The sequence below is a fragment of the Diceros bicornis genome, chromosome 22 (genome assembly GCF_020826845.1).
Source record: "Diceros bicornis minor isolate mBicDic1 chromosome 22, mDicBic1.mat.cur, whole genome shotgun sequence".
Lineage (NCBI taxonomy): Eukaryota > Metazoa > Chordata > Mammalia > Perissodactyla > Rhinocerotidae > Diceros > Diceros bicornis.
In genome coordinates, this window is record NC_080761.1 from 58,369,794 (window position 1) to 58,397,170 (window position 27,377).

The 27,377-nt window shown below is 58.7% G+C and overlaps 1 protein-coding gene across 2 annotated transcripts in view; it reads right to left on the reverse strand.

Moving 5' to 3' along the window:
• Positions 1 to 27,377, reverse strand: part of PHF2 (PHD finger protein 2) — an 86,687-nt gene that overhangs the window by 9,354 nt on the left and 49,956 nt on the right. Inside the window, exons 4-17 of one of the 2 annotated variants that reach the window (XM_058566075.1) lie at positions 21,513 to 21,673; positions 17,637 to 17,778; positions 14,406 to 14,592; positions 13,160 to 13,322; positions 12,150 to 12,237; positions 11,549 to 11,655; positions 9,937 to 10,028; positions 8,588 to 8,677; positions 7,550 to 7,918; positions 6,225 to 6,344; positions 5,583 to 5,701; positions 4,103 to 4,281; positions 3,913 to 3,983; positions 2,878 to 3,038 (exon numbers count right to left, since the gene is read on the reverse strand). In XM_058566075.1, the coding sequence (XP_058422058.1) occupies positions 2,878 to 3,038; positions 3,913 to 3,983; positions 4,103 to 4,281; positions 5,583 to 5,701; positions 6,225 to 6,344; positions 7,550 to 7,918; positions 8,588 to 8,677; positions 9,937 to 10,028; positions 11,549 to 11,655; positions 12,150 to 12,237; positions 13,160 to 13,322; positions 14,406 to 14,592; positions 17,637 to 17,778; positions 21,513 to 21,673 (2,049 nt within the window). Of the gene's footprint in view, positions 1 to 2,877; positions 3,042 to 3,912; positions 3,984 to 4,102; positions 4,282 to 5,582; positions 5,702 to 6,224; positions 6,345 to 7,549; positions 7,919 to 8,587; positions 8,678 to 9,936; positions 10,029 to 11,548; positions 11,656 to 12,149; positions 12,238 to 13,159; positions 13,323 to 14,405; positions 14,593 to 17,636; positions 17,779 to 21,512; positions 21,674 to 27,377 lie in introns of both variants that reach the window. The other variant, XM_058566074.1, reaches the window with a different exon arrangement.

A 27,377-nucleotide genomic window follows, 5' to 3' on the forward strand; every position in this document is an offset into this window, starting at 1 on the left:
TGAGCAGGGACAGATCTAATGCAGCACAGGAGCCAGCCAGGCCCATAGCAGGCCCTCCACCTCCGCACGGGTGGTCTGGGGCCAGATGCAGCCTGGCCCGGCCTGGCCCAGCCCTGAAGGTCTCGGGACCCCTCACCCAACCTCACAGCTGGACAAACACCAGGCTCCCCATAGGGCCGGGAGAGCCAGGGCCGGGACACCCACTGTGAGGGTCCCCCAGGAGCCAGCGCCCACCCGCCCGTGCCATCTGGACCTCGCAGTCCCAGCCCAGCTCTGCTGCAAGCCAAGGGGGCACCACAGAGCCCAGGACCACACGCCCGCCAGCGCCGCTGGCCTGTCCACGTGGGGCCGGTGAATCAAGGAGCAAAGTCTAACCAGTGCGCATGGAAAATAATACCTTAATCCTCCAATTATCATACCAAAACCCTCTGCTTTCCCCCCAGCGGTAAGCACCAAGCAAACCATCCACAAGAAATTAACATATTTTCCTGCGTTTTCTTCAGCTGTTTTTTTCCAAACAGCGAATACTTAACACAGAGCAAATGGACCATCAAAAACTGACCTATGCTCCCCACTGGAGACTCGGGGAGAGGAACCGCCCGCGGCGGGGGGGCGGGGGGGCCGGCAGGCATGTGTGCACGTGTGCGGCCGTGTGCAAGGGCACGAGCAGGCCTCAGAGCAGTCAGCAGCATCGGCACCCCACTGCCCTTCCCCTGGCCGGCGTGCCCAGGGCCAGTCAGGATCCCAGGCCACAGCACCTGCATCCCCAGCTCCACGAGGGGGCCCCGCTGCCTTCCCCTCGGAGGGCCTCTCCCTGGACCTCGCAGGGGCCCCCGCGTGTCTAGGGCGCCTCTCCAGGATCAGAGCATCTACCGGTCACTGAGGCATTGGCCAGCACAGTCCTTCCCAAAAGAACGGCGCCCAAGGGTGTGGGGCCAGCACCAGGCACCAGGCCCTTGGGGAGGAGGGGCCTCAGGCCAGGGTCCCGCCTCGGCCAGGGCCACTGGGCATCTCTGCAGTGAGGGGTTAGATGTGCACATCGACGGAAACCACTGGACACCAAACAGGAAATCTGCGCCCCAGAGAGCTGTGGAGCCTCCAGCCACATTCCACTCCCACGAGAGGAAGCACGCACACCGTCCGTGAACACACATAGCACACGGAACAGTCATCCGTGGGAAAAAAGACAGCCCTTCTCCACCAAGCCCTAACCCGCCTCCCGGGCCCATGTCTGTCCTCTGTCTGAGACAGCCTGACGCAGGCTGGGACCTCGATTCCGGAAACAAGGACTCGGAGGCAGGGGGGCACCGTCCGAGGGCAGGTCTGGGGTCCGAGGGGGCACCCAGACGGCCACAGGGGCCCCGCCTTCCTCGGGGCAAGTCACTCCAGCCTGGCTGTCACCGCTCAGCAGGGTCAAACTCCCAGGACCCCCAGGTTCAGCGTCCATCACCAGCAGAGTCTGGCCCTCCTCTGCTGCTTCCTCGCGGTATGGCCCTGAGCAAGTTGCCTAAGCTCGCTGAGCCTCAGTTTCCCCATCTACACATGGGGAACCTGATGTCGTGAGGACCAGGAGGGGAGCCACCCCGCCCCTAGCAGCTGAGGTACCCCGAGCAGGCCCCACCCCTCGGTCACCTATCTCTGGTACTTGTGGAAATTCCCCATATGAAAAGAAATGGCCGGATGCTTCAAAACAAAATTTAACTGGGATGGAGAGAATCTACCTGGGACCACCATGGGAGAAATAAGCCCCAGCCCTTCATCCATGGATCCGTCATGGGGACGATCCATCTCTCTGGATCAGAGGGCCGTGGCTGGCCGGCCTGGTAGGGAGGGCGGCCAGGATGAGCTGAGCAGACACACGTCCTCGGCCACCTGCCCAGAATCGCAGGGCCTCCAGGAAAGCACAGTGCCACACGCACAGTGGGTGGACTCCTGACCCAGCCGGACAGGCCACGCATCTGCCACAAGATTACAGTGCCATGGTCTCCACCCTCTGGGCACCCTGCACACAGTCAAGCCAGAGCAGGACATCAAGTGGCCCCACGTGTGGTCAGACAGACTCATGGTTGACCAGGACCATCACCTCCCCCGACCTGGGTGCACAACCTCTATTAATGTAATCTGTAGTGGAATCACAGGGCGTGGGGCCTGTCAATCCCTCCACTGGGTGGGCCCTGAGCTTGCAGTGAACGAAGTCTGCACCCCCTCAGGCTGTTGCCGGGTCCTGTGGTTAGGTTTGAATCCATGTCTTGCCACAAAGCCAGCTGGAGCTTTAGCGGGACAATCTGGCTTGGTTCCCACTCGCCCCCAGTGGGTGGGTGATCTGGGAACCTGGTTGAGCTCTGAAGCCACTGTCTGAAGCCACCCTGCTGCAGGGTGAGGTCTCTGCAGGAAAGCCAGCCTTGGGGCCCAGGGAGGCCCATCAAATGCCTTTGATTCAGACGCTGGACACACGACATGGAATTTTCTGTATGTTATTTTTATGACATTCAGGAAGTGACGAGACAGAGGTGCTGGACGCCCCAGCCTGAAGCAGCCCCAACACCACCTGGTGCCCAGCCCAGCCCGGCGTACCCACCGGCCCCAGGTACGGCAGCCCCTCTGCCACAGCCCCCACGCGGAATTGCCCCTCAGCCGCCTCCCCATCCAGGCGTCCGGGTCTATGGCCGGGAGGAGCATGTCCTTGGGGCTCTGTGCCCAAAACCCACACGACCAGCCCCCACTCACCTCCCTCACCTCCCTGGACAAGGGTCCTGCTCTGGCCACCCAGCCTCTGGGATGTGGGCCCCGGGAGCCCCCAGCACGCAAACTGCTGCGGCCCGCAGAGCCCCGCCGTGTGGAAGCACCGCTCCCCCAGCCCGTGGGTGCCGGGCCTACCTGCTGGGGTTGTACTCGAGCGCGCCCACCTCCTCGCTGGCCTGCAGCAGGTCCAGGATGCCCGCAGCCGAGCCTCCGCCGTCCTTCTTCACCTTGGCGTTGCGGGTGGGCTTGGTGTCCGTGTCGATGTGCAGCGAGCCCTCGTCAGAGGAGTCGTCGCTCTGCTGGGGGACAGGGCACAGGTCAGAGCGGGGCTGGGGGGCAGGGCTGCTGCTCCCCTCAGAGAGAAGGAGACGTTGACAAAAGCTTCTAAAGAGCCCACCTAGTGCACAAGCGTCTCGGGCGGCTGGCCAGACACACTCGGCAGGCGTGGGTGCGAGCTCTCCACTGGGATGCAGGGCCCCAAAGGGTGGAGCTGTCCCCACACCCGGCACGCTTCCCACAGAGGAGCCCTGCTCACAGGACCTCACGAGAGGCCCCAGGGCTGCACACAGATACAGGAGGCAGCCTGTGGACAGGCAGTGGGCGGGAGAGCGTGGCGTGCCCGCACCCAAGGACCCCAGGCAGCCCTGGCAGGTGGCTCTGCAGGGACACCCCAGGCTCCCCAGGCAGCACGTGGCCCCTACGGGAACCAGCCTCCCGAGACGGCCACCAAGCCCTGGGGTGGATGTGACCTTAGAGGTCATCCAACCTAACACCCACACCCTAGTATAAGACCCCCAGAGGCAGGGCCACTGCCCTTGCACCTGTCATCAGACACCGGGGGATCGTTATCTTCAGGGCAGGTCCAGCTGGGGGAGCAGCTCCCAAGGCCCACCACCTACAGAGACCCGCAGACCCTCCATGCACCCTGCACCTGTTTTCATCCCTCCTGTGGGGGCCCAGAGCTCACTGACCCCACATCTGGAGCCCAACCTGGCCCCTATGAAGACCCCTGAGTAAAGGATGGGCCGTGAGGACGTGCCCTCCTGCACCCCACGTGGGAAGCTCCGTCAGAGACGCCCCACCAAGCGGCATGTGGCCACAGCCTTGAGGACAGGCAGAGTCAGGGCCGGGCCTCTCGCTCGCCCCCGTGGCGGCCCCGAGGGCGCTCACCTTGTAGGGTGCCGAGTCCAGCTTTGGCTTCGTGATGGGCGTGGGCAGCGGCTCCTTCTTGTCCAGTAAGACTGAAAGCAGAGCAGACGGGGAGTCTGCGCCGGCTGTGGAAGGGGGGGCCCCCGGCTGGCCATGCCCGGGATGGCCCTTACAGGGCTGGGCCTGCCCCTCTCACGCCCCCGCGACTCACAGGACAAGTCCCTCTTGGGGGCGTTCTTCTTTCTCCTGATGGGAAACTCGTCGATCTTGAGCTCGCCGTCGTCTGACACGTACTCATACTCGTCCCGCACAGGCTGCGGCTTGTCCTCCTTGAAGTTCTGCAGAGGCCCGAACACCCCCGGGCTCGGCTGCGGCTTGAGGGCCTTGGAGCTGGGCAGCAGAAGTGGGTCGGTCAGTGGGCGTCCGCACGGCCCGCCCAGTGCCCTGGCACGGGCCTCAGAGGACCAGCAGCTGGGCTGGAGCCTCCCAACCCCCAGCCTCCTCCTGTGTGCAGCCGGTCCTCGGGCTGTGTGACCGTGCCCCACAGTCCTCCCCCTGCCAGCCCCTGGACGAGCACGGCCATCCCTCAGCCTGCTCGGGCCTCACACGAGCCAGACTCAGAGCCAGACGGGGCCGGCGCCAACCGGCCTGGGCTTTCTGCAGAGCTGTTTTGAAAAAACAAATTCAGGGCCTCAGTGTAGAAGCAACGGTCTAAAACTCACCCTTGAGCTCGTCTCCCTTCGGGGGAGGCAGGGCTCCTGCAGACAGAGAGAGCCCCACATGCTCCAGCCCCCACATCAGCTGGGGGCGGGCAGTGGGAACAGCAGGCCAGGGCGAGACGCCTGCAGTTCCCAAGGAGGACAGCTCCGAATCCCAACAACGGAAACTCGGGGGGACGGCCACCCAGCTCTGTTGGGTGTGGGCACGAGCTACACAACAACACACACACCACACACAAGCACACACACGTACATATACACACACATACATACACCACACACACCACATAGTGCACAGATACATGTGCATACCACAAACATACAAACATGCACCTGCACACACACATGTACATGCACACATATGCATACAAACATACAAACACCTCACACATATTTACAAACATACACACATACACTGCACATACACACACCACATACAAGCACCCATACATGTACACACATATTTACACAAACACACACACACGCACCCCTGCACACAGACAGGTGTGACATGGTTATAGAGTCATGTCCGCCGTCCTCTCCTCCATTTCTGACTCTCTATAGCACGGTCCGCCGTGGAGTTTTCGCCGGGTAAAAGCTCCCGGGACGTAGCCACTGAGCTCCAGACAAACCAAAGATGTGCTCAGGGCCATGAAGGCAGGACCCCGGGGCCCCGCAGACCAGACCCATCCCCTCCACTGGCTGAGTGGCCTCAGCTCATCGCTGTGAGCTCCCCGGAGTTAACAGGCCGCCCACCAGGCTCTGCACACGCACCAGACGCTCGCCCGCCCTGTTTCCCCACCGCCTGGAAGTGGCCTTCTCCTTCCATCTCACAGATGAGGACACTGAGGCCCATGGCAGAAAAGAAGTCCCATCCCCACTGGGACATGTCTGCTTCCCGCCCCATGGCGCCCAACCCAGACTTTGGAATCCACCAGCACCCGGCCCCTCCTGGCATGAGCACACACGTACCCCAGGAGCCTCTTGTTGGAGAAGGAGAATGAGAACTTGGTGTCCTTGTTTCCTGACAGAGGAGACCGCTCCAGCTTCTGCTCCTCCTCCATCTTCAGTAGGGAGTCGGGTTTGCTGTTCTGAAAAGCAAACCCAGGACGGTCACCATCCTTGAGCACCACACAGGTGGTCAGTGGGCAGAGGCAGCAGGACCGGCCAGCCTCCTCCCTCTGAGCACACCACCTGGATACTCACGCCCACTGCAGCCCGGGCCTGCAGGACCTGCCGACGCTGCCCAGCTCCAGAGAGTGTGAGCTCGAACGCGGGCCCGGCCACCAAGGGCAACACCACCCGTCAACGGAGAGGGCGACGTGCTCAGCCTCTCAGGCTGGGATGCACCCAAGTCAACCCCTGGAAGCTGGCCCCACCGAGGCCCAGACCCTCAAGGAACTTCACAGCACTGCCCACCTGGGGACAGGCAGACACACACCTGCCCATGCCCTACAAACACACACACACAGCCACACAGGTGCGCACCCCTACTCACACCACCAAGCCCACATGCGCCCCATATGCCACCTCTCATGAAGGCAGCCCTCCCTGCAGGTGGGTTCACTCACCTGCACACCTGTACACACACACATGCACACGCATACATCTCACCTTGTACTTCCACTTGGCCTCTGATTTGCTCTTTGCTTGCTCTCGCATTTCTAGCTTCTCCACGTCGTTCTGCGTGCTGATCACCTCCTTGTTGGGCACACTCAGGACACTCTTTGTGGCCTAGAACACAGCAGCTGTGACCCAGCAGCAAAAATGGGAGGGCAGCAAGGCACCCTCAGGCTATAGCACAAAAGCAAGAGCCCACAGCACAGAGCTCCTGCCTCTGGCTGGCCCACATACAGCAGCTCATTCACCCACCCATCCTTCCATCATCACCCATCCACCCATCCATCCATCCATCACCCATCCATCCATCCATCCACCCACCCACCCATCCATCCATCCATCCATCCATCATCCACCCATCCATCCATCCACCCACCCACTCATCCTTCCATCATCACCCATCCACCCACCCACCCACCCATCCATCCATCCATCACCCATCCACACATCCATCCATCCACCCACCCATCCATCCATCCATCCATCACCCACCCACCCATCCATCCAACCATCCATCACCCACCCATCCATCACCCATCCACCCATCCACCCATCCACCCACCCACCCATTCATCCATCCATCCATCCACCCACCCATCCATCCATCCATCCATCCATCACCCACCCATCCACCCACTCACCCATCCATCCACCCACAAATCCATCCTCCCTCCCCAGCTCTTTCTTTCCATCCATCCATCTATTCATTCATTCAACCACCCTCTTTGCCTTAAGGAAAAGAAAACCAATGTGCCCCACCACAGCCCTGTGACAGTGGCCTTGGCAGTTGCCGACCCCCTGGGAAGTGGTTAACAGTCTCCCACTAGCATGAAATCGCACTTAAGGGGGCCTGGCCTCAGGGGCTTGTGGTTTCTGAAGGCCACACCTCTGATCCTCTGGTCACAGGTCACACTGGTGGGTCCTCAGAGCCAGGCCCATCTCTCTCACTGCCCTCAGAGGCTCAGGCTCCCCTGGTCAAGCCTACCTTGCCATTGGCCCCTCTCCTGCCTCCCCACTGCCCTCAACTAGCCCGTCTTCAGGCCTCATCCAATGCCTGGGCCCCCAGGAAGACTTAGCCAACTCATTCTCCTAGGTGACCCTCTGCGATGCCACCCTGTCCCAGCACAGACATATCACTGCCTTCATCATAAGGGTCTCTCCCCAGCTGCCCGCCACACCGAGCTTGTCGGGGCCGAGTCTACCCACCCTGGGTCCCGAAGATGACAAAGACATGGCGGCCCCAATCTACCCCACGGGCCTGGCCCCCCAAGGTGCCCACAGGCCCCCTGACCATGGGCAGGGAGGGCAAGGCCACCCACCTTGCCCTTCTTCGGTGGCTCGATCTTGGTCAGCGCCTCCTTGGTGTGGGCCTCCAGCAGGTCCAGGTTGGGGATGGTGGGTGAGGCCGACCCCCTGCACTTCTTCCCTTTCTTCTTGCCCCCATCCTTGAGCTTCAGTGACTTGGGGGGCTTCGGGGGCTTGGGGGGCTTTGGGGGCTTGGGGACTTTGGCTGACTTGGGCATCTTCATGGTTTTGGGAGTCTTTTTTTTGGATACTTTCTCCAGGAAGGACCGAGGAGGGCTGGCCTCAATGGGGGACGGGGGCTCTTCCTTCTCTCGGTCACCAAAAGAGACCTCATCTGAGGAGATGGCTGTGGTCACTTCGGGTCTGGCAGCCTTGGAGGCATTCTAGGGAAAGGAGAGGGACAGGTGACCAACTACCTCCTCCCAGGAGGGTCTCACAGCCCCAGGCCTCAAGGGAGGCCTTGAGGGAGACACTCAAGCAGAAAAAGAGCATCTGTCTACACCATCGTGTGACACCCTCACATCCATCTACACCATCCTCATGACATACATCCATCTACACCATCCCTGTGACACGCTCACATCCATCTACACCATCGTGTGACATGCTCACATCCATCTACACCATCATGTGACACACTCACATCAGTCCCACACCAGCTGGGCAACAGGGTGCCATGCGTCTAGACCATCAGCCACTTGACCCTCTGCCTCCTTGGTGGGGACCGCTGTCCCACCCTGAGGCATGGAAAGGCTGAGGGCTGTCCAGGTTCACTCAAGCAGCGTCTCAAGGGGCTGGGATCATCTCCCCCCCAGAGTCCACCCCGCGGGGAGCTGCAGAAGAGCCCATCTCTATTCCCTATGCTCCCGCCAGGAGACCGCTAGCCAGCCATGGGGGAGCCCAAGCCCCCGTCATGCAGGTGAGCCCGCCCTGGGGCGCAGGGGGAGGAGCTGTCTGGGACATGGCCATCCTTGCAGGCAGCTCTGGGGAGGGCCAGGGAAGATGGGCAGAGCCTCCCTAGGCCGGGGTCAGCGGCCCGGGGTCAGCCCCACCTCGCTGAGCCGGATCTCCCTGGCGAGGTCTTTGATGAGCTGCGAGGGCTTGAAGTGCTCTGGGAGTTCATCCTCATGCTCCGCCAAAGCCTGCAGGACAGCCACGCACGGGGTCAGCGGGTCAGCCGCCAAGTCTGGGCCACAGTCGCCTCCACCTCTCTCACCAGACCCCATGCAGGCTCAGCCTCGGTGGCTCCTGACTCCCACCCTCTGTCCCTCCAGAAAAGCTTGGGGGCAAGGGCTGCCACGGTGTAGGGGGTCCTGGAGGAGTTGGCCCACTCTGCCAGACGCAGCCTTGACAAGCAGGCTCTGCTGTGACCCCCGCTCCACAGGTGGAGAAACTGAGTCTCAGAGAGGACAAGGCGCCCGAGGCCACCACCAGCTGTGGAGCGGATGTGGTCCGTCCCTTCCTCCTGGACATGCCACCGCGCCTTCTAGCCCCAAGGCTGAAGTGATGAGGGAGAGAGACCCTGCACCACTCCAGGCCTGGAGACCAGAGGAGACAAGGCCACAGGACGGCCCTGGGAGGGCACTGGCCGCCCACCCCACCCACCCGCCTGTAAGAGCAGCAGGAAGCGCACAAGTGACCCTTCTGGCCTCCCACCAAGGCCTCCTGCAGGCCTGCACGCCTGCTCCAACTGTGTTGGCTCCCCGGACCGGGAGGGAGCCCCCAGGTGGGGACACTGCCCCAGAGGATGCCGGAGGCTGGCGGTACCCCCCTCCCTCTGTACCAACAATCCAGGTACGGCGCCTAGGGGAGTCGGAAGCCACTTCTCTGGGGCCTCCATTAGGAGGAGCAGCTGATGTGTGGGCGCTAGTGAGGGTGCTAACACTCCACCGCGGGGCCGAGGGAGGCCCGGGGCAGCGATACTGTGGGGCCATGGGGGACCCAGGGGAAAAGACTGCCCAAGCCACAGAACAAAGCCGGCCTCTGAGCTCACGCCTAGGCCGCCCGGAAAGCCAAGAAGGTGTCTCAGCTCCCCTGTCCAGAGCCTGACACCTGGTCATCTGGCCAGCGGCTGCCCCGAGCCCTCTCCGCTCCAGCCATCCTGGGTTCAGGCAGCGCTGTCTCCACCACCCACCTTCCTGCCACTGGCTCTCCCGGCCCCCCAGCCCCCACCTCTCAGCTTGGGCCCCTGAGTGGAGGGCTCTCTCTTGACCCGGGCAGGTGGCACCCGCCTACTCCTCAAACTCCTCCCCACTGAAGGAGGGACGACCCCTGGGGACGGCCCCCGCCTGCCACCCCCCCCCGCCCCACCCAGCACACCCCCCTGCCCTAGCCCCCTGCCCCGGCACACGTCCCACCCCGCCCCGCCTGGCACACCCCCTGCCCCGGCACACGCCCCTACCTGCTTTTTCGTCCATGACCTGAAAGCACCATTGAGAATTTTCGCTCCTTGGACTAGATGAGGGGGCAGCTGCTTCCCGGATTTGTGAGAACCTGGGGGAGACGCAGGGGTTTGCTCAGGTGGGCGCCCACCCGCCCTCTCCTGCCCCCGCAGGCGACTCCACCCCCAGTGGGTGTGGTCAGGGCCCAGCCTCCCACCGCCACCTGTCCAACTGCCAACGGCTCCTCTTGGAACCTGGGGGGACTGGCCCTCCCACCATCCACCCTCCAGGTCCCTACACAGGCAGCCCAGTGCCCCTCCACCTGGTCCCCAGCCCGTCTTGGCGAGGGGCCACAGTTGCGGCCCCCACGTCAAGCCTCCCAGGCGGTTTCTGACTCCCACCCTCACGTGGCCCCTGCGCAGCTGAGGGACACACGCGGTGGGGCCGGTTCCTGCTGGGGCGGCCCAGGGCAGGCCCCGCCTGAAAGATGCTCTTGGGGGCCACAGCCAGCCCCACAGCACAGGGACAAAGCGTCCCCCCTTCCGGCCAGAGAGCTCACCCTGAGCTGGGACGCCGCCAGGTGACGGTCTGCCTGGCCTGCAGCTGTGCCCTGGGTCCCCTCGTCCCCAGGCCCTGTGCCGCCAGCCTTCACAGAGCAGGGCCTGAGGCAGAGGCGGGGCACCCAGCACAGCCCAGCCGGTCAGCTGTCGCCCAGACTCAAGCCATCAGGGGACTCGAGCTGTCAGGCCATCCCCAGCATACGGCTCCGCTCGTGCTGCCCCCACCTCACCTCCCTAGCACAAGGCCCCCAGGCTCCCTCTGCCAGGGTGGAGCTCAGGCTCGAATTTGGGAAGTGATGGACAAATTTCAGTGAAAGAATTTCAGTGAAACCTGGCCAGCTGAGGTGTAGGACCATTTTCCTCTTTTCCTCCCAAACTAGAGCCGAAGGGCAGAGAGGCCTGACAAGGCGTGTCCTCGTGGCTCTTATCTGAGCACAAGGAGCAGCTTCCAGAAGGGCACCATTGAAAAGGGAAATGCCACAGAAGACGACGCTCCCCCTGGTCCCCCCACTCTGCTCTGAGAAGGCTGGGGACCTGAGCAGGCGGGTGGCCACCAGGAGCCACGTGCTGAGCCCCAAGGCAGGGCCTAAGACGGAGGGTGGCCGGGTCCACGGAGGTCAGGGACCCACCTGCCCAGAGCCCACCCTGCCCGGTGGGCCTTTCATGGGGGACCCTGATGTACACACACAACGGTGGGCATGCAGTCCCTCGGCTGGAAGCCCAGAGCCAGGCAGACCCCCTCAATGTCCCTCCCGTGCCTGTCAGTAACCACGCAAGGCCATGGGCTCTGAGCAGGACGCACACCAGGCCTGGGAACATGCAGCCGCTGCCATTTCTGAAACACTGGACGGCCTTGAGGACAGCAGTCCAGCCCAGCCCCGCACTGCACAGAAGGGGAGGCCGAGGTCAGGGAGCTGAGGGACTTGCTCAGGCCTCAGGAAGGCAGCGCTCCGCCCACCCAGGGTCCTGATGCCCAGCCTCATGAGGGCAGAGCTGCTCCCCGTCCCCGCATCCCCGAGCTGCACGCTGACACACCGCCCAGGGCCACAGGCCCAGAGCCGACGGGACGTACCCTTGAACGCCTCCAACAGGTGCTTCCCCATGTACCAGCAGGCTGTTTCAAAGTTGGGAAACTGAGTCAGGCTGCCCAGTTTCAACCTTCTTTCCACTTCGTAGGCTCTGGAAGCCACAGCAAAGAACCGTTCAGTGCACTGAGCCCTGAGCAGGCGACACTAAAGGAGGGTGAGTCCACACCACGGCCGGCGGACACGACAAGGCCACAGCAAGGCCACGCCCACTCAGCCTCCCTGCTGGGCCCTGCATGGAGAGGTGGACCGGGGATCACATTGGGACGAGCACCCTGCATAGGGTGAGCCCCAAGGGCCATGGCTCCCAGAGACAGGGGTCACCAAGGAGAAGGCAGCTCGGCCTTCTAATTCACCCCAAACCTCCCACGGCCACAGAGACTGTCCAGCGACCAGGCACTTCGGGGGCCTTGGTGAGACCTCAGTCCACCTCCTCCTTCCTTTCACACACACATGGGGGCCTGGCCAGGTGGACAGTCACGCCCAGGGCTACGCACTGGCCAGGCTCAGCTGAGACTTAGAGGAGGTGCCGTCCCAGGGGAGGTGTGGACCCCGCCTGGCGGAGCCCGGGGGGCAGCGCAGCCCTACCTCATCTGCATCTCCACACTCAGGCTGTGGAGGAAATGTCCCGCGAAGGCCAAGCAGTCCACGGGCGTGAGAGTGGCGTAAATCCAGCCTGGGGGAGACAGGGGCATGGCTAGGCCTCCACAGGCTCTCACCCTGGGCTCTCAACCAGCATGGGCTCCTGCCAGCCCGTCCTCAGTGCCCTCGTCCACCCGGGGCCCCTGGAAGGAGCCCGGCCCTGGCCCCCATGTAATGGGTGGGTGGGCCCTCCAGGTAGGAGGGATCAGGTCTGAGCTGGCCCAGTCTGTTCAATGCAGCCCTACACAGTACAGACAGGGAAACCAGGGCCCTGAAGTGGAGGGGACTTGCTCAGGCCCACCCCAGGGTCGGGCTGCCCAGCATCCCCGACCTCCCCCCACAGGAGCGGAAGGAGACAAGGCAGGGCTGCACATCCCCGGGAGAGCCAGGTGGGCCCTCATCGTCCTCAGAGAGGGGCCTGAGCCAGGCTGTGGCAGTAACCGGGATGGGGAGACCGAGGGAGGGACTCGGAGGCACAAAACCAGTGGGAATGTGAGGCCTCCGTAAAGACGGTGAGAAACCTGACACGGACCGGCTACTTGGCCACACTAACAAATCGTTAACTGTTAGCTTTTAGGGTGTGACGGCAATGTTGTAATTATGTGATTTTTAAAAGGAAGCCTCCTGGAGAAGGCGGAACATCTGTGGGTGACGAGTGTGGCATGTGAGAGCATTTGTCTGCTCCCGTCACGTTTCCTCCCGCTGCAGAGTCTGAAACGTCGAGCTCAGCAATCACCGTCTGATGGAGGGGCCGGGCTCTTGGGACCCGCTCTGTGGGCCACACCACCCCACGCCCGTGGCCCAGCCTCTGTCAGCTCCACCAGGCGGGAGGCTGCAGGGGCTCGTGGCCCTGAGGTGACCCCAGAGGTGACCGAAGAGCGGGGCGGGCCCCAGTGCCAGGCAGGATGGCAGACTCGGGAGAGCCCAGGGCGGACGGCACAGGGCGGGGCGCTCACCGGAGGGGACGAAGAGCGTCTGGCCCTGCTTGAGGGTGCACTTGTAGCACTTGTCCACCTGGTCAGCAAAGAACATCTCGCTGTGGTTCGAGGCCGACTGCCAGCGCTCGTACAGGGAGATGTTGGCGGAAGCCGGCTTGATGAGATAGAAGATCTTCTCCCCCTGCCAACGAGAGGCCATTGGCAGAGCCTGCCACGTGCCAGGGACGTTGAGGGGGGCAGAGCCCCCACGTCCCCAGGATGCTGAGGGGGGCAGAACCCACTGTGTCCTGGGGACACTGGGGTTCCTGGTGATGGGTCCTGGTGTAAACGCCATCTGGCCTGGGCCCACTGCTCCCCCCCTGAAATGTTGGGGCCGCCTGTGCCTTGCAGTTAGAAATCTTCGTGGTAGGAAGGTTCCAGGCATAGGAGCCCGGCACGGTGGGGCACCCTGCCACCCTACACACTGCCTCTGTGCAGCACTAAGGAGGCTGCAACCCGCCGTCCGGCGAGCGACAGGAAAGCCCTGCTCCTGAGAGCAGCTTGGGCCCTGGGTCCCAGCGGGAGATGGAAGGACGCCCCTGCCAGGCCCCAGCCCTGCACTCGGACCAGGAGCCGCGGAGGCCCTCACACCTGGGCGGACAGCAGGCGGGATCTACTCGAGGCCCCACAGGCTCAGAAGCCGAGCTGCCCAGAGCTGTCCACCCACCTGGCTCCAGCAGGCCTGGGGCGGCCTGGGGCAGCTGGGCCAAGGCCTGGGGTCCCCTCTCTCGTCCGTCTTCATGTCTACCTTATCCCCGGCTGCCCTCTTTGCCGCAGCCTGGGGCCCCCAAAGCACCCCGGCCACTCAGACACCCCCGCAGTCCTGCCCCCAGCCCCTAGCCCACCCCTCACACTCCTGTGGAGGGCCCCGGGGGGGCACGCTCTCTTGTCCCCTCTTCCAGGACGTCCTGCCAGCACTGCTCTCCCTTCCAGACGTGAGCGGCCGCTGACCACTCAGTCACCACTCCAGTGGGCCTCCCTCGATTGCTTCACGAGCCTCAATCTTTAGAGAAAGGCAACACACGGGTGCTGCTCTGGGCCCGAGGCACCCCTGCCCTCCACGTCTCCCAAAGGTCGGACGTCTGTGTCCCTCCCGTGGAGAAATATCTAGTTCTCGTCCTGCCTGGTGCTGGCCGCCCTGAGGGCTGGTGGGGGCCGCAGACGGTCCTGCAGACCGACAGTGCCCGGCCGAGGCCCCCGAGGGCAGCACGGGGCCAGTACCCACCTTCAGCACGTGGTACCAGGCGGAGGCGCCCCCGGAGTCGATGTGGAAGTCGGTGTAGCTGTCCTTCACGCAGATCAGGCAGTACTTGGTCACCTTGGGCTTGGCCAGCAACGCGTCGTCTGGCCAGTAGTTGTCCACCCAGGACAGCTTCTTCACGATGTCAGGCGGCTCCACGAAGCTGGACATTCTGGGGGCAGGGACAGGAAGAGCCTCAGCGGCGACGGGAACCACATCGATCATGCCCGAGGCAGGGCGAGCAGGTGCTGAGAGGCACGTCCCACACCCAGCCCTCCACCCCGGGCCACGCAACCTGGCTCCCATTCCACAGGTGAGCAGACGGAGCCCAGCACCGGCCAGGTGCGGCCGTGGCAGGCGTCTAACGCTGGTCTGCCCACCGCAGACGGGCGTGGAGAAGGCCTGAGAACCGTCCACCCCAGGGACACCCCTTCCTGGAGAACTGGAAAGGGAGACTGTCTGACGTCCTGGTGTCTGGGCACGACGGGGCCCTGAGAGGGGACACTTCCCACGCGCAGCCCAGTGCCTTTCCGTGCCGGAGCGGACAGGCGCCCTCGACCCCCAGCCCCGTGGGTCACTGTCAGACCAGCTCACTCATTTCCAGGGAAGATGCGAGAAGGCGGAAGCAGCTCTGATTCGATTACTCATCACTGTCCTGGATAAAACCCAGATGGCCAGCTCCAGGCACCCATGCAGTGACCCAGCACTGGGTCTCAGCATCCCACTGCCTCGGGTGGGGTGGGACCCCCACACCTCTGCTGAAGGCCACGCCCGCCCATCAAGACCGTCATAAACCATGACCCCATGGCCTCAGTCACAGGCGCCCCTCTAAGTCTCCGGCACATTCCAAACAGGAATCCGTCCCCGTCCCCCGGGAGCCCTCACTGCCCTCTGTGCCCATGCCCCTACACTCTGGCCCCCATGGTCCAGGCACAGCACTGCCACAGGAGAGAATGCCCGCCCACCAGCTGGGGCCCTCACGGCCTCAAACACCACGGCGAGGCACAGCTGCCTCCACCTCCCGACTCGGCCCTCGAGTCCCTCTCTCCTCGCTCAGGTGCAAGGCCAGCCCGTTCTGCCACCAACGCCAGCTGCTCCCTGAAGCCTTTCAGAGACCCCCGGAGTAAGGGCAGGTGTCCCCTGCCCCCGTGGGGGTCTGAGGCCTCCATGGGTGAGACTGCAGAGGTGACACCGTGTGTCCAGGTGACAGCAGGAACACCACCCTCCATCTGCCACAGAGTGGGCGCCTCCATGGTCAGGGGGTGCGTTAGTCACTGCAGGATCCTTGAGAGCCGCCCCAACGGCCCGTGGGGTCAGGCCTGGCCCTCGTCGCCCCAGCAGACACCTTCGGGGACAGACTGACTGATGAAGTGTGGCCCACACCTCCTCCCTGCCGGATGGAGAAGGGGACCCCAGAGCGCGCTGGACAGCCCTGGTGCCGAGATCATGGATGGCCTGGTATGCAGTGTGCACAACCCTCCCACAGTCCTCGTGGGTCAGAGGACACTGGAGGCACCACACATTTTTCTGCCAGGAACCGGGTGGCCCTGAGAGGCCCAAGGGGAAACCCAATGCCACAGCACCCTGTCCTCCTAGCTCATCATCCCAGCGTCTGTGCGAAGACCCCTCGGGCAGGGCAGCCAGTCAAGTTGGTGGCAATGTGATGCAAAGACCAAAGCTACACTCCTCAGAGCTCAGCCTTGGAGAAAATCCCTTTCATGGACACACAGATAGAAGGCTGCTTTCTCCAGACACCATAACCTACCTTATTTCCCTTGTTGCCTTTGTTGTCAGGAAGCTCAACCAAAACCCAATATCAGTTACATTATCTTGCTATGGCTCCTGACAGGTCTGTATCCTATTTCTCAATGTGGTTTTCAATAACTCTTTTATTCTTTCCTACCTGCCCTTTCGCACAGGGGCAGTTTTGTTGACTCTGGTGCTTTTTAGAAGCAGGTAAGGTGGAAATGATCCGAAAATGAAACTGTTCTTAAACTAATCAACTCACGCCCAGCAGTCAGCGAGTGTACCGGATCTTTCCCAAGGGGCCAGCTGGGGAGCAGCGGGGTGCGACACAGGGGGCAAAAGGGGCGGAGTCGGGGTGGGCACAGCCAAGCAGGTGGTCCTGGGAGAACAAGGTCACGGGGTCAAGGGGCAGAGCTGGCTTCTGACCAGCCTCTGACCTGGAACTAGCCGGGCCCAGACAGCCATGGCACATTGTGCGGGGACCTGGTCCCTGAGAACGGCAGCCGGTGGGGGGACACGATGATGGGAAACGGGGAGGCCACATGGGGGGCTTGGGCTGGGAGGGCAGGGACAGCAGGCACAGAGCGGCTAGCACGATCCCACTGTGCTAAAGGTGCGAATGGAAGTGTGCGGGTGAATGTGTGAGGGGCGTGAGCAAGTGTGTAAGCACGTGTGCGCATCAGCGTGGTGCAGGGGTGGGCAGAAGCATGCACACCTGTGTGGGTGTGATGTCTGCCTAAGCACGTCAGTGTGCCTGTGCACGCATGTGTGTGAGTGTGTGTGCACGTGTTCTGAAGAAGCTGCTCCACGCTGTTAGCGACGGGCATCTCTGGGGACCGGGGCTGGGGCGGCAGCGGAGGGTTTGGCTTTTTGCTCCGTACTTCCTGTCTGAATTATGCACAGTGCGGACTCTCATACTTGAGAAGGGAAACAGCAAAATCATGCCGGGCGCCGCGTGCCGTGGACCGGGTGCCGTGTGCCAGGTGTGGGTGCCAGGTGTGGGTGCCGGGGGCCGTGTGCTGGGGACCAGGGCCCGTGTGTCGGGGGCCGTGTGCCCAGTGTGGGTGCCAGGTGGGTGTGCCAGGGGCCAGGTGCTGGGGGCCAGAGTCCGGGTGCCATGTGCCGGGTGCGTGTACTGGGGGCTGGGGACCAGGGGCCGGGAGCCGTGTGCCGGGTGCATGTACCGTGTGCCAGGTGCGTGTGCCAGGTGCTGGGGGCCGGGTGCGTGTACTGGGGGCCGGGGGCCAGGGTCCGGGTGCTGTGTGCCGGGTGCATGTACCGTATGCCAGGTGCGTGTGCCGGGTGCTGGGGGCCGGGTGCGTGTACTGGGGGCCGTGTACCGGGTGTGTGTACCAGGGACCAGGCGCATGTACCGGGTGCTGGGGGCCGGGTGCGTGTATCGGGGGCCGGGGACCAGGGGCCGGGGGCCGTGTGCCGGGTGCGGTCCTGCACGCCCCGGCTGGAGCTCACCTGGTGTCGGAGAACTCGAGGTTGGTGAGGTTCAGGACGCGCCTGCGGTTGGTGCTGTAGTAATAGTCCACAAACTCCTTCAGCTTCATCTTGCAGTCCTTCTGCTTGGTGACGTCCGTCACGTCCACGCTCCGCTCTGGGCCTGGGGGCGGGGGGTCAGTGAGCACGCCAGACGCCGGCGCGGCCTCCACCAGCTCAGGCTGGGACTGCAGAGGGGACACTCGCCCGCCCTCGCCCCGGGGAGGCTGCCGAGGGCAGGGCTGGATGCTGTGGAGCTGGGCTCTAACGGCTGAGCCCTCCCTCGGGCCGCCAGGAGGACCCGTGCAGCAGTGGGGCGGCCGAGTCATGGGCCGCAGCCAGGGCGGCCATATCAGCAAATCAAATACAGGACGCCAGGTAAACTCCAGCTTCACATAAACAACGCAGACTTTTAGTGTAAGTGTGTCCTGAACAATGCTTGGGACATACCTACACTTTAAGTATTGAAAGTCAAAACTCCTGCGTTGCTAGGGCACCAACTTACTATTCTAAAAAATGAAAAATAAAAGAAAAACATTTATCCTGCATTTTCTGTAGTTAATGAGGAAAAGTTCAGGGTAAAAATCGTTGATGCCGGAAAGAAAGTGCCAGATAACCAAGTAACTGATAAGGGAAGGTGCTTTATAGAAGGCTCACAATTAACAGAGGGAGAGAGGGCACAACTAGCAAACCTCCTCCACGACAGCGCTCCACAGCGGCTCCAACCACGGGCTAAGATGGAGCCTTCTGTGGACGGAAGAGGTTGCACTGCTGGGCCACTGACGAACGTGGGGGGAGCACCACACCCCAGGAAGGCGTCCTGTCCACACCCTGGACGCGAGTCTAAGCAAGGCTCTGACCTCGTGCACAGGAGCTACCGGGGACAGAGGAACGAACACGCCACAGGACCCCACAGGACACCGTCCACCAAGCCCCCAAGGTGGGAACTTCTCCAGGACCAAGAGCCCCGTTTCTCCAACAAACAAGGGAACAGAAAGGGGGTGGGGCTGTCACAGATGCAGGAGATTGAAGGGCATCAAAATCCCGTGCGGCACATGGGTCTCGTCTGGATTCTGACTCGAACAGCCAAATGCAAAACGGTGTTTTTGAGGCAGCGGAGGAGAATGAAAGTGGGCCTTCAATGATATTAAGGAATTATCACTAGTCTCGCAGAGTACAAGAATGGAACTGTGGTGATACATATTGTTAAATCGCCTGTTGGAGCATGTACTGGAGTTTTGACATGTGAAATGCTGGATGGACAGAAGAACAGCAAAAGCTGGTGGGTTCTGTGACTGGTACTGGGTGCGTGGGGGTTCACTGTTTACTCCTCACTTTGTGTGTCTGAAAAGTGCCATTATAAAAAAATTGAGGGACAGCTAATTTTCGACAAAGGTGCTAAGAACATACAATGGAAAAAGGAAAGTCTCTTCAATAAATGGTGTTGGGAAAACTGGACAGCCACATGCAAAAGAATGAAAGTGGACCATCTGCTATCGCCATTCACAAAAATTAACTCAAAATGGATCAAAGACCTGAAGGTGAGACCCGAAACTATAAAACTCGTAGAAGAAAATATAGGCAACACACTATTGACATTGGTCATAAAGGAATATTTTCGGATGACATGCCCACCCAGACTAGGGAAACTAAAGAAAAGATAAGCAAGTGGGACTTTATCAGATTAAAGAGCTTCTACAAGACAAATGAAACCAGAATCAAGATGAACAGACAACCCACCAGCTGGGAGAGAATATTTGCAAAACATACATCTGACAAGGGGTTAATCTCCATAATATATAAAGAACTCACACAACTGAACAACAAAAAAACCAACAACTCGATCAAAAAATGGGCAGAGGAAATGAACAGACACTTCTCCAAAGAAGATATACAGATGGCCAATAGGCACATGAAAAGATGTTCAACATCACTAATCATCAGGAAAATGCAAATCAAAACAACACTAAGGTATCACCTCACGCCCGTTAGAATGGCTACAGTCACCAAGACAAAAAACAACAAATGTTGGAGGAGATGTGGAGAAACAGGAACCCCATACACAGCTGGTGGGAATGTAAACTGGTGTAGCCTCTATGGAAAACAGTATGGAGATTCCTCAAAGAATTAAAAATAGAAATACCCTATGATCCAGCCATCCCACTACTGGGAATCTATCCAACGAACCTGAAATCAACAATCCAAAGAGGCTTATGCACCCCTATGTTCATTGCAGCATTATTCACTATAGCCAAGACATGGAAGCAACCTAAGTGTCCCTCGACTGACGATTGGATCAAGAAGGTGTGGTATATATCTACAATGGAATACTACTCAGCCATAAAAAAAGACAAAATCGTCCCATTTGCAACAACATGGATGGGCCTGGAGGGTATTATGTTAAGTGAAGTAAGCCAGAAAGAGAAAGACAAACAGTGTATGATCTCACTCATATGTGGAATATAAACCAACACGTGGACAGAGAAAACTGTATTGTGGTTACCAGGGGCAATGGGGGTTGGGGGTGGGCACAAGGGGTGAAGGGAGTCATATATATGGTGATGGACAAACAAAAATGTACAACCCAAAATTTCACAATGTTAAAAACTATTAAAACATTAATTAAAAAATAATAATAATAATAAATAAATAAATAAATAAATAAAAATTGAGGGGAGAAAGACAGACATTTACAATGGAAGCCTCTAAGCTGTCGCTCCCGTGGGGTTAGCTGTCTCCCGCTCCTGCAGCCTCAGCCGGGGGGCGGGGGGCACAGACCCGGATCACAGAGCTCCAGTTGGGGGGACGACACCAGCTCATAGGTGGGAAGAGCTTAGAAAATGCCTGCCACCTGGTAGGCACGCCCTCGATTTTAGCTGTTATTACAGGTGCCACGGCCTGGCAGAAACAGCCCCGGACAGCGGCCACCACCAGGCTGGAAAAGTGAGTCCCCTCTCCCTCCCTGCCACTCATCGGTCAGCCCCAGGGCCACCCCAGGTGGGCTCCGGCTCCAGAGAAGGGGACCCCCGGCTCTCTGGAATGCCAAAGGCTTCCTGTGTGGGTGCCTACGTGCCCGGATGACCTCATTTAGTCCCACACCCGCCTGACCACAGGCTTCACAGATGCAGAGGGTCAAGCTTTGGGCCATGGAGCAACTTGTCTGAGGGTCCCAGTGCCTGTACCCTCTCCTGTCTGGCGTGTGGCTGGGGCCAGCCTGGGCATTTGCCTTTTCAGGGTCTTCTCTCCTCCCCAACTGGCCGCCCAGGCATCCCCCTGAACACCCCAAGCCCCAGCAACCAGAGGGCCTCAGAGCCAGCGCCGTGTTACCACCAGCCCTGCAGAGGTCACCACGGGGGTGTGCTGGCCACTCCCTGCCGGCTGCCTCGCAGACAACGCCCCAGCACACGGGCACTTCCCTCCACCCAGCGGTGCCCTGACTGCACGGTCCCCAGCGCTGGGAGCTGCAGGAGACATGAGTTGGGGCCGCGGACGGCATCAGCTGGAACCCAGAGGGATCCAGAGAGAGGCGGTCCTGGGCAGCCGAGGGAGGCCAGGCCCCAGGAGAGACTGGGGGAACACGGCACGAACCTCTGGGGCCCGGCCCTCCCGGGCATGACTGTCCTTGTGCAGAATCGAGGGGTCCCCAGGACAGCCCCCATTTTGCAGCCAGAGTAACCGACAGAGGAAGGGCCTGGGTCACACATCATTCTGGTGGGATGTGGGGTCTCGTTCTAAGCAGAGTGCCCAGAACGGAGCATGGAGACCTGAGTCGCACCGGCTCACGGGGCACAGGACGCAGCCCGGGCCTGGGCGACCCGGCCCCTGGCTCCCACGGCCCATGAGAAACGGGGGACTTACCCACGTAGTTCTCGACGTCGCTGACGTAGAAGGTGGGGGCCGGAACTGCCAGGCCCAGCCCGTCTTTCTTGGGGACGAGAATGGGCTCGGTGAAGCCGTGCTCCTCCATGTAGCCCAGCGTGAGCTGGCTGCCCGGCACGCGGGCCACCACGTCCTCCGCACTGCGGGGAAGGCAGGTCGGAGGTCACATTGGGCCAGGTCCCAGCCTCCCCGCACCGTGACAGGCCCGGACAGGGCCTCAGGGCCAAAGACATGGGGCCCAACCTCCAGCCACAGGTCTCCCACAGCCCCAGGAGGAGGACTCGCCACAGCACCACGTCTGGGGGTCACCGGGCAGCCACAGGGCAGACACGGCGGATCCCACTCCCTCGTCACAGACGGGACCCTTGAGGGCCAGGAGGCCGAGGCACCTGCCTGGGGCCGTGGTGAGTGGGGGACAAGGACACACAGCACCCATCCCTCCTGCTGGGGCAGACGGAGGCTCAAGAGGCTGGAGTGAGGTCCCTGCCCCACCCTTGTTCTCCACCCGCCCCCCCACCCCACTCAGAGAGATTCCTCCCAAGTGAGACCCTGCATGGGGCACGTCCAGAGCCTGAGAACGCAGCAGGTGGAGACAAACCCCTTTTCAGGGAGAACCTGTCCCCTGGACAAGTGAGTACAGGACTCAGAAGCACCTGGCTGCTTCCGTCAGCAGCCCCCCATCCTCCCTGCCCTGCTGTGTGCTGGGTGCCGCCCTGGGCATTGAGGACCGAATGGCCCCTGCGTGGTGACAATAGAAACAGGCTTTCATCAACGAGCACACAAGGCCATAAACCCACAGCTGAGAGCAGGACTGTGGGGGAGACAGCAGGAAACGGCGTCAGATTGGGCCTGTCGAGGCCAGAGGAGCAGGAGTGAGAGGGACGGGGCTCCGGGCAGAGGGATGTGCCAGCAAAGGCCTTGGACGGAGAGAACAGGGCAAATGTGAGAACAAGAGGGAGCCCAGGCGTCTGGGGGCAGGGGGGTTGGGGGGCCAGGCTGCGGAGGGCCTGTCTGCCCTGGCTACGGCCTTCCGCCTCGTGCCACGAGCACTGGGGACCCACCGGACAGCCTGAGAGGCTGGCTGCTGTGTGGACAGACAGTGAGCTGCAGCAGGATCGGGGCGGGGTGGGGACCGTGAAGGAGGAGGCTTAGCACGTGGCACCTGGACAGGAGGCGGCAGGGAGGGAGGAGGTGGACTCAGGACATCAGCCGGGCAGGAGAACAGGAGAGGAAAAGGCCGATGGCCGAGGGACCGGCCCGAGTGACCAGTGACCGAGGGCTGGAGGAGGGGCAGGAGCGGGCGGGGGCAGGCCCAGGGTGCGTGGGGACACACGTGGTCTGCAGTGTGCGTCAGATTCACCACTGGATGCACCTGCTTGACAGACGGGTCGGGAGCCCAGGAGGACGAGAGGCTGGAGAAGGAGGCTGAGGACTCGCTGGCCAGGGACAATCGGTGACGTGACATCTCAGCCGTGAACGCTGAGGTGGGCCGAGAGCAGAGTCCCCAGAACCCCTCAGGGGAGCCGTCAGCAGGAGAGGAGGAGACAGAGGACAGCCAGGAGAGCCAGTGCCACAGTCTCCGCGGAGGACAGGACTCAAGCAGAGTGGGGCCGCACCGCCACATTTTGCCAAGAGGTCAGCTAAGGTGAGGACTGAAGAGTGACCCCTGGGCTGGCCCCAGGGTGACAGGGTGTTCAGGACAAACCAGAGGAGTGAGAGGGAGGTGAGGAAGCAGAACGAATGTGTGTAGCGAACACTTTCAGAAGCTCTGGGAGTAGCAGGACAGCGCAAAGGCAGCCGCAGAGCCACGAGGCAGCCAGAGGGGGAAGGTCGGCCTGACAAAGCAGGATCCCAAGCTCCTGGCTCAGGGGTGAGGGTTCCAAAGTCGCACTACACCCACGGGTTGGGTCTGGAACTGCAAAACCACAAGGACCCAGCAAAAGGCAAACAGGAAACCGTCCTGTAGGGACGCTCCAGAGCCCGGGGCAGACCGGCTGCCGTGGAAGATCACGCACACAGGAGGAGGTGGAGCACAGGAGGGAGAGCCAGCAGAAGCATCTGCCAAAAAAAACAGGTCCCAAGAACTGAGGATAATGGAACAGTCGAAAAGGAGATTTTGAGACAAATATATTAAACACATTCAAAGAGATAATGAGAAGATTAGGAAAATAACACAGAAGGAGGAAAAAAGAACAGGCAACATTGAAAAGGAACTTAACAGAAATTCTAGAGATGAAAAATATGATGATTGAAATTTTAAAAAACTCAGTGGATGCATCAAATGCTGGCTCGCTGAAAAAAAGAGTGAACTGGATGAAAGATTTGAAAAACAATATAGAGAATGGGGAAGAAGTGCTATTAAAGAGAAAATAGAACATTTTTCAGAATTAAGATAAAATACAAATCCTCAGATTAAAGGATCTTACTGGATAAGATTATTATCCTGGATTAAGCAGGATAAATAAAAACAAATACACACCTAGAGGCATCGTAGTATACCTGTAGTACATCAAAGATGAGTAGACAGTCTTAAAAGTTTTCAGAGAAAAAAACAGATTATTTACCAAAATAAGCAAAACCCCAGCAACAGACATTTCATCGGCAACAAGAGATGTCAAAAGGCAATAAAATAATATCTTCAAAGTGTTCAAGGAAAATAACTTTTATCCTAGAATTTTATATCTATTTTAGAAAATTACAATTATTCAAGAATAAGGACGAAATGAAAACATTTTCAGACACAGAGAATATTTTTATAGGCCTTTACTAAAAGAACCACTAAAGGAAATAGTTCAAAAAGAAATCAAATCTAGAAGGAAGAAGCAGGATTCAAGAAACAATGGAAAATTGATCTACAGATTCCATACAATCTATCAAAATACCAGTTGACTTCTTTGCAGAAAGTGACAAGTGGAACCTGGAATGCTGGGCAAGGCGCCCGGATGACCAAAACAGTCTCACGAAAGGAGAACAAAGTTGGAGGAATGAACAATTTCAAAACTCACTACAAAGCTACAGTAATCAAGACTGTGTGGTACCAGCATAAGAGACATATGGATCAATGGAACAGAACTGAGTGTCCAGAAATAAACCCAAACTTCTGTGATCAACTGCTTTTCATCAACGGTGTCAAGACAATTCAGTGGAGAAAGAACAGTCATTTCAGTAAATGGTGCATGGGAGAACTGGATATTCACATGCAAAAGAATTAAGCTGGACCCTACCTCACACCATATACAAAACTTAACTCAAAATGAGTTAAAGACCTAAATATAAAAGCTAAAACTATAAAATTCTTAGAACAAAACACAGAAATAAATCTTCATGACCTTGGATTTGGCAATAGTTCCTTAGATTAGACACCAAAACCACAAGCAACAAAAGAAAAAATAGATAAATTAGACTTCATCAAAATTATAAACCTTCGTGCTTCAAAGGACACCATCAAGACAGCGAGGGGCCAGTCCAGTGGGGTAGTGGCTAAGTGTGCTCTGCTCTGGCAGCCTGGGGTCTGCAGGTTCAGATCCCAGGTATGGACCTATGTACCGCTTATCAAGCCATGTTGTGGCAGTGTCCCACATATAAAGTAGAAGAGAACAGGCACAGACGTTAGCCCAGGGCCAATTTTCCTCACCACAAAAAAGAAGAAAGTGAAAAGACAACCCACAGAATGGGAGAAAGTATCTCACAAGGGACAGGCATCCAGAATATGTAAAGGATTCTTACAACTCAACAATGAAAGGACAATCCAATTAATGAGAAGGAGTTAATGTGGAACTGGACTTCTGTTTTCAACTCCAACATGTAAAGAGCTTTGCAATCGTCACTCCCATCCTCACAACAACAAAAACGCTGCACAAACCGAAAATCAACAACTTTTCTTATATTCATCAGAGGATTAGGGTTACAGGGCAAATAGCCACCCCAAAATGTGGGGAGACAGGCAAATACAGAAAATCACAGTCAAGATAACCTTACCTGAAGCAGAAGCCACTGGAGGTAGTAACCAGGAAGAGTACTTCAACAGTAATTTTTGACAAACTGTGGAAGTTGAGTGTGGACTAGTTTAAGAGTTAAAAACTCAGGAGGAGGGGCCAGCCCCATGGCGTAGTGGTTAAGTTCGTGTGCCCCACTTCTGCAGCCCAGGTTTGCAGGTTCGGATCCCAGGCACCGACCTATACCACTCCTCAGCCATGCTGTGGCAGCGACCCACATACAAAAAAAAATAAAGGAAGATTGGCACAGAGGTTGGCTCAGGGCGAATCTTCCTCAGGGGGAAAAAGAAAACTCATGAGGGCCCAGTCTCAGAGGAGCCCCCCACGGGTTTTCCCTCCAGGAGCTCTACCAGCTTCTCCTGGTGAAGGCCGGGGGAGGGGAAAGTAACAGTGTGGAAGTGCATTCAGAGTGCTCTCCATCACGGAAGTCTACCCTCTGGCAGAACTTACTTCACCAGGCCTCTACCTGACAGAGACAAGGGCAGGCAGCCAACTCCAGCCCCGCCAGCCTCCTGTCTCAGGTGAGCAGACAGACAGCAAAGGCCAAGAAATGTCTCTGAAGCTAGCAGTGCAGGGCCTCGCGTCACTGAACCCTAAGACTTACCATTACATTACAGACACTTCCCTCCCCAACCTTACACCTCTTAACAGTATGCTAATGGTTGAGTGTAACTGAGAGAGCTGCAAGACAGACTCAAAGAAGGAGTTCTTAGGGAAGCCCAAAGAAAACAGGAGAGGGAGGAAACTAGAAGAACGTGACGCCTCTGGCCCCCAGCTACAGCAAACCAGCCCGGCCCCCAGTCAGGTCAACACGAAACCTCACACAGGGGCCAGTCCAGTCGTGCAGCAGTTAAGTTCACATGTTCTGCTTCAGCGGCCCGGGATTTGCCGCTTCGGATCCTGGGCACGGACCTACTGAACGCTCATCAAACCATGCTGAGGCAGTGTCCCACATAGAGGAGCTATAACTCTACAAGTATGATACACAACCATGTACTGGGGCTTTGGGGAGAAAAAAGAAAAAGAGGAAGACTGGCAACAGATGTTAGTGCAGGGCCAATCTTCCTCAAAAAAAAAAAACGAACAAAGAAAAAAACCTCACACAAAAGGCCTAACTCCCTCAGTTCCTATTACTCAATATATCATGTCCAGCGTTCAACAAAAAAATCACAAAGTATGCTAACAGGCAAGAAAAACCACAGCCTGAAGAGACAGAACAAGCATGAGAACAAGGCTCAGATACAGAATGTGGAAGTGTCGAACAGGAAATTCTTACAATGATGAGTACTATGTCAAGAGTGCTAATGGGGAAAGTGGACGACATGAAGAACAGATGGGCAATACAAGCAGAGAGGTGGAAACTCTAAGACTCAAAAGAGAATGCTAGAAATAAAAAAAAAACCATAGCAGAAGAATGCCTGTGATGGGCTCATCAGTAGACTGGACACAGCTGAGGAAAGAATCAGCGAGCTTGAAGTTACGTCAACAAAAATTTCCCAATGTGAAATGCAAAGAAAAAAAAAAGAATGACAAAAGTGGGGAACAGAATATCCAAGAAATGTAGGACAATTACAAAAAGAGGAACATATTCATGATGGGAATACCAGAAGGAAAAGAAGGAAAGAAGGGAGCAGAAGAAATGTTTGAAATAATAATGGCTGAGAATTTTCCAAAAGTAATGACAGACATGAAACCACAGATCCAGAAGGCTTCAGACAACATCAAGCAGTATAAATGTCAAAAAATCTATATGTAGGCGTGTCATATTAAAACTGCAGAAAATTAAAGACCAGGGGAATATCTTGAAAGAAGCCAGATGAGAAAGATCTAGTGCTGACATGATATGGTG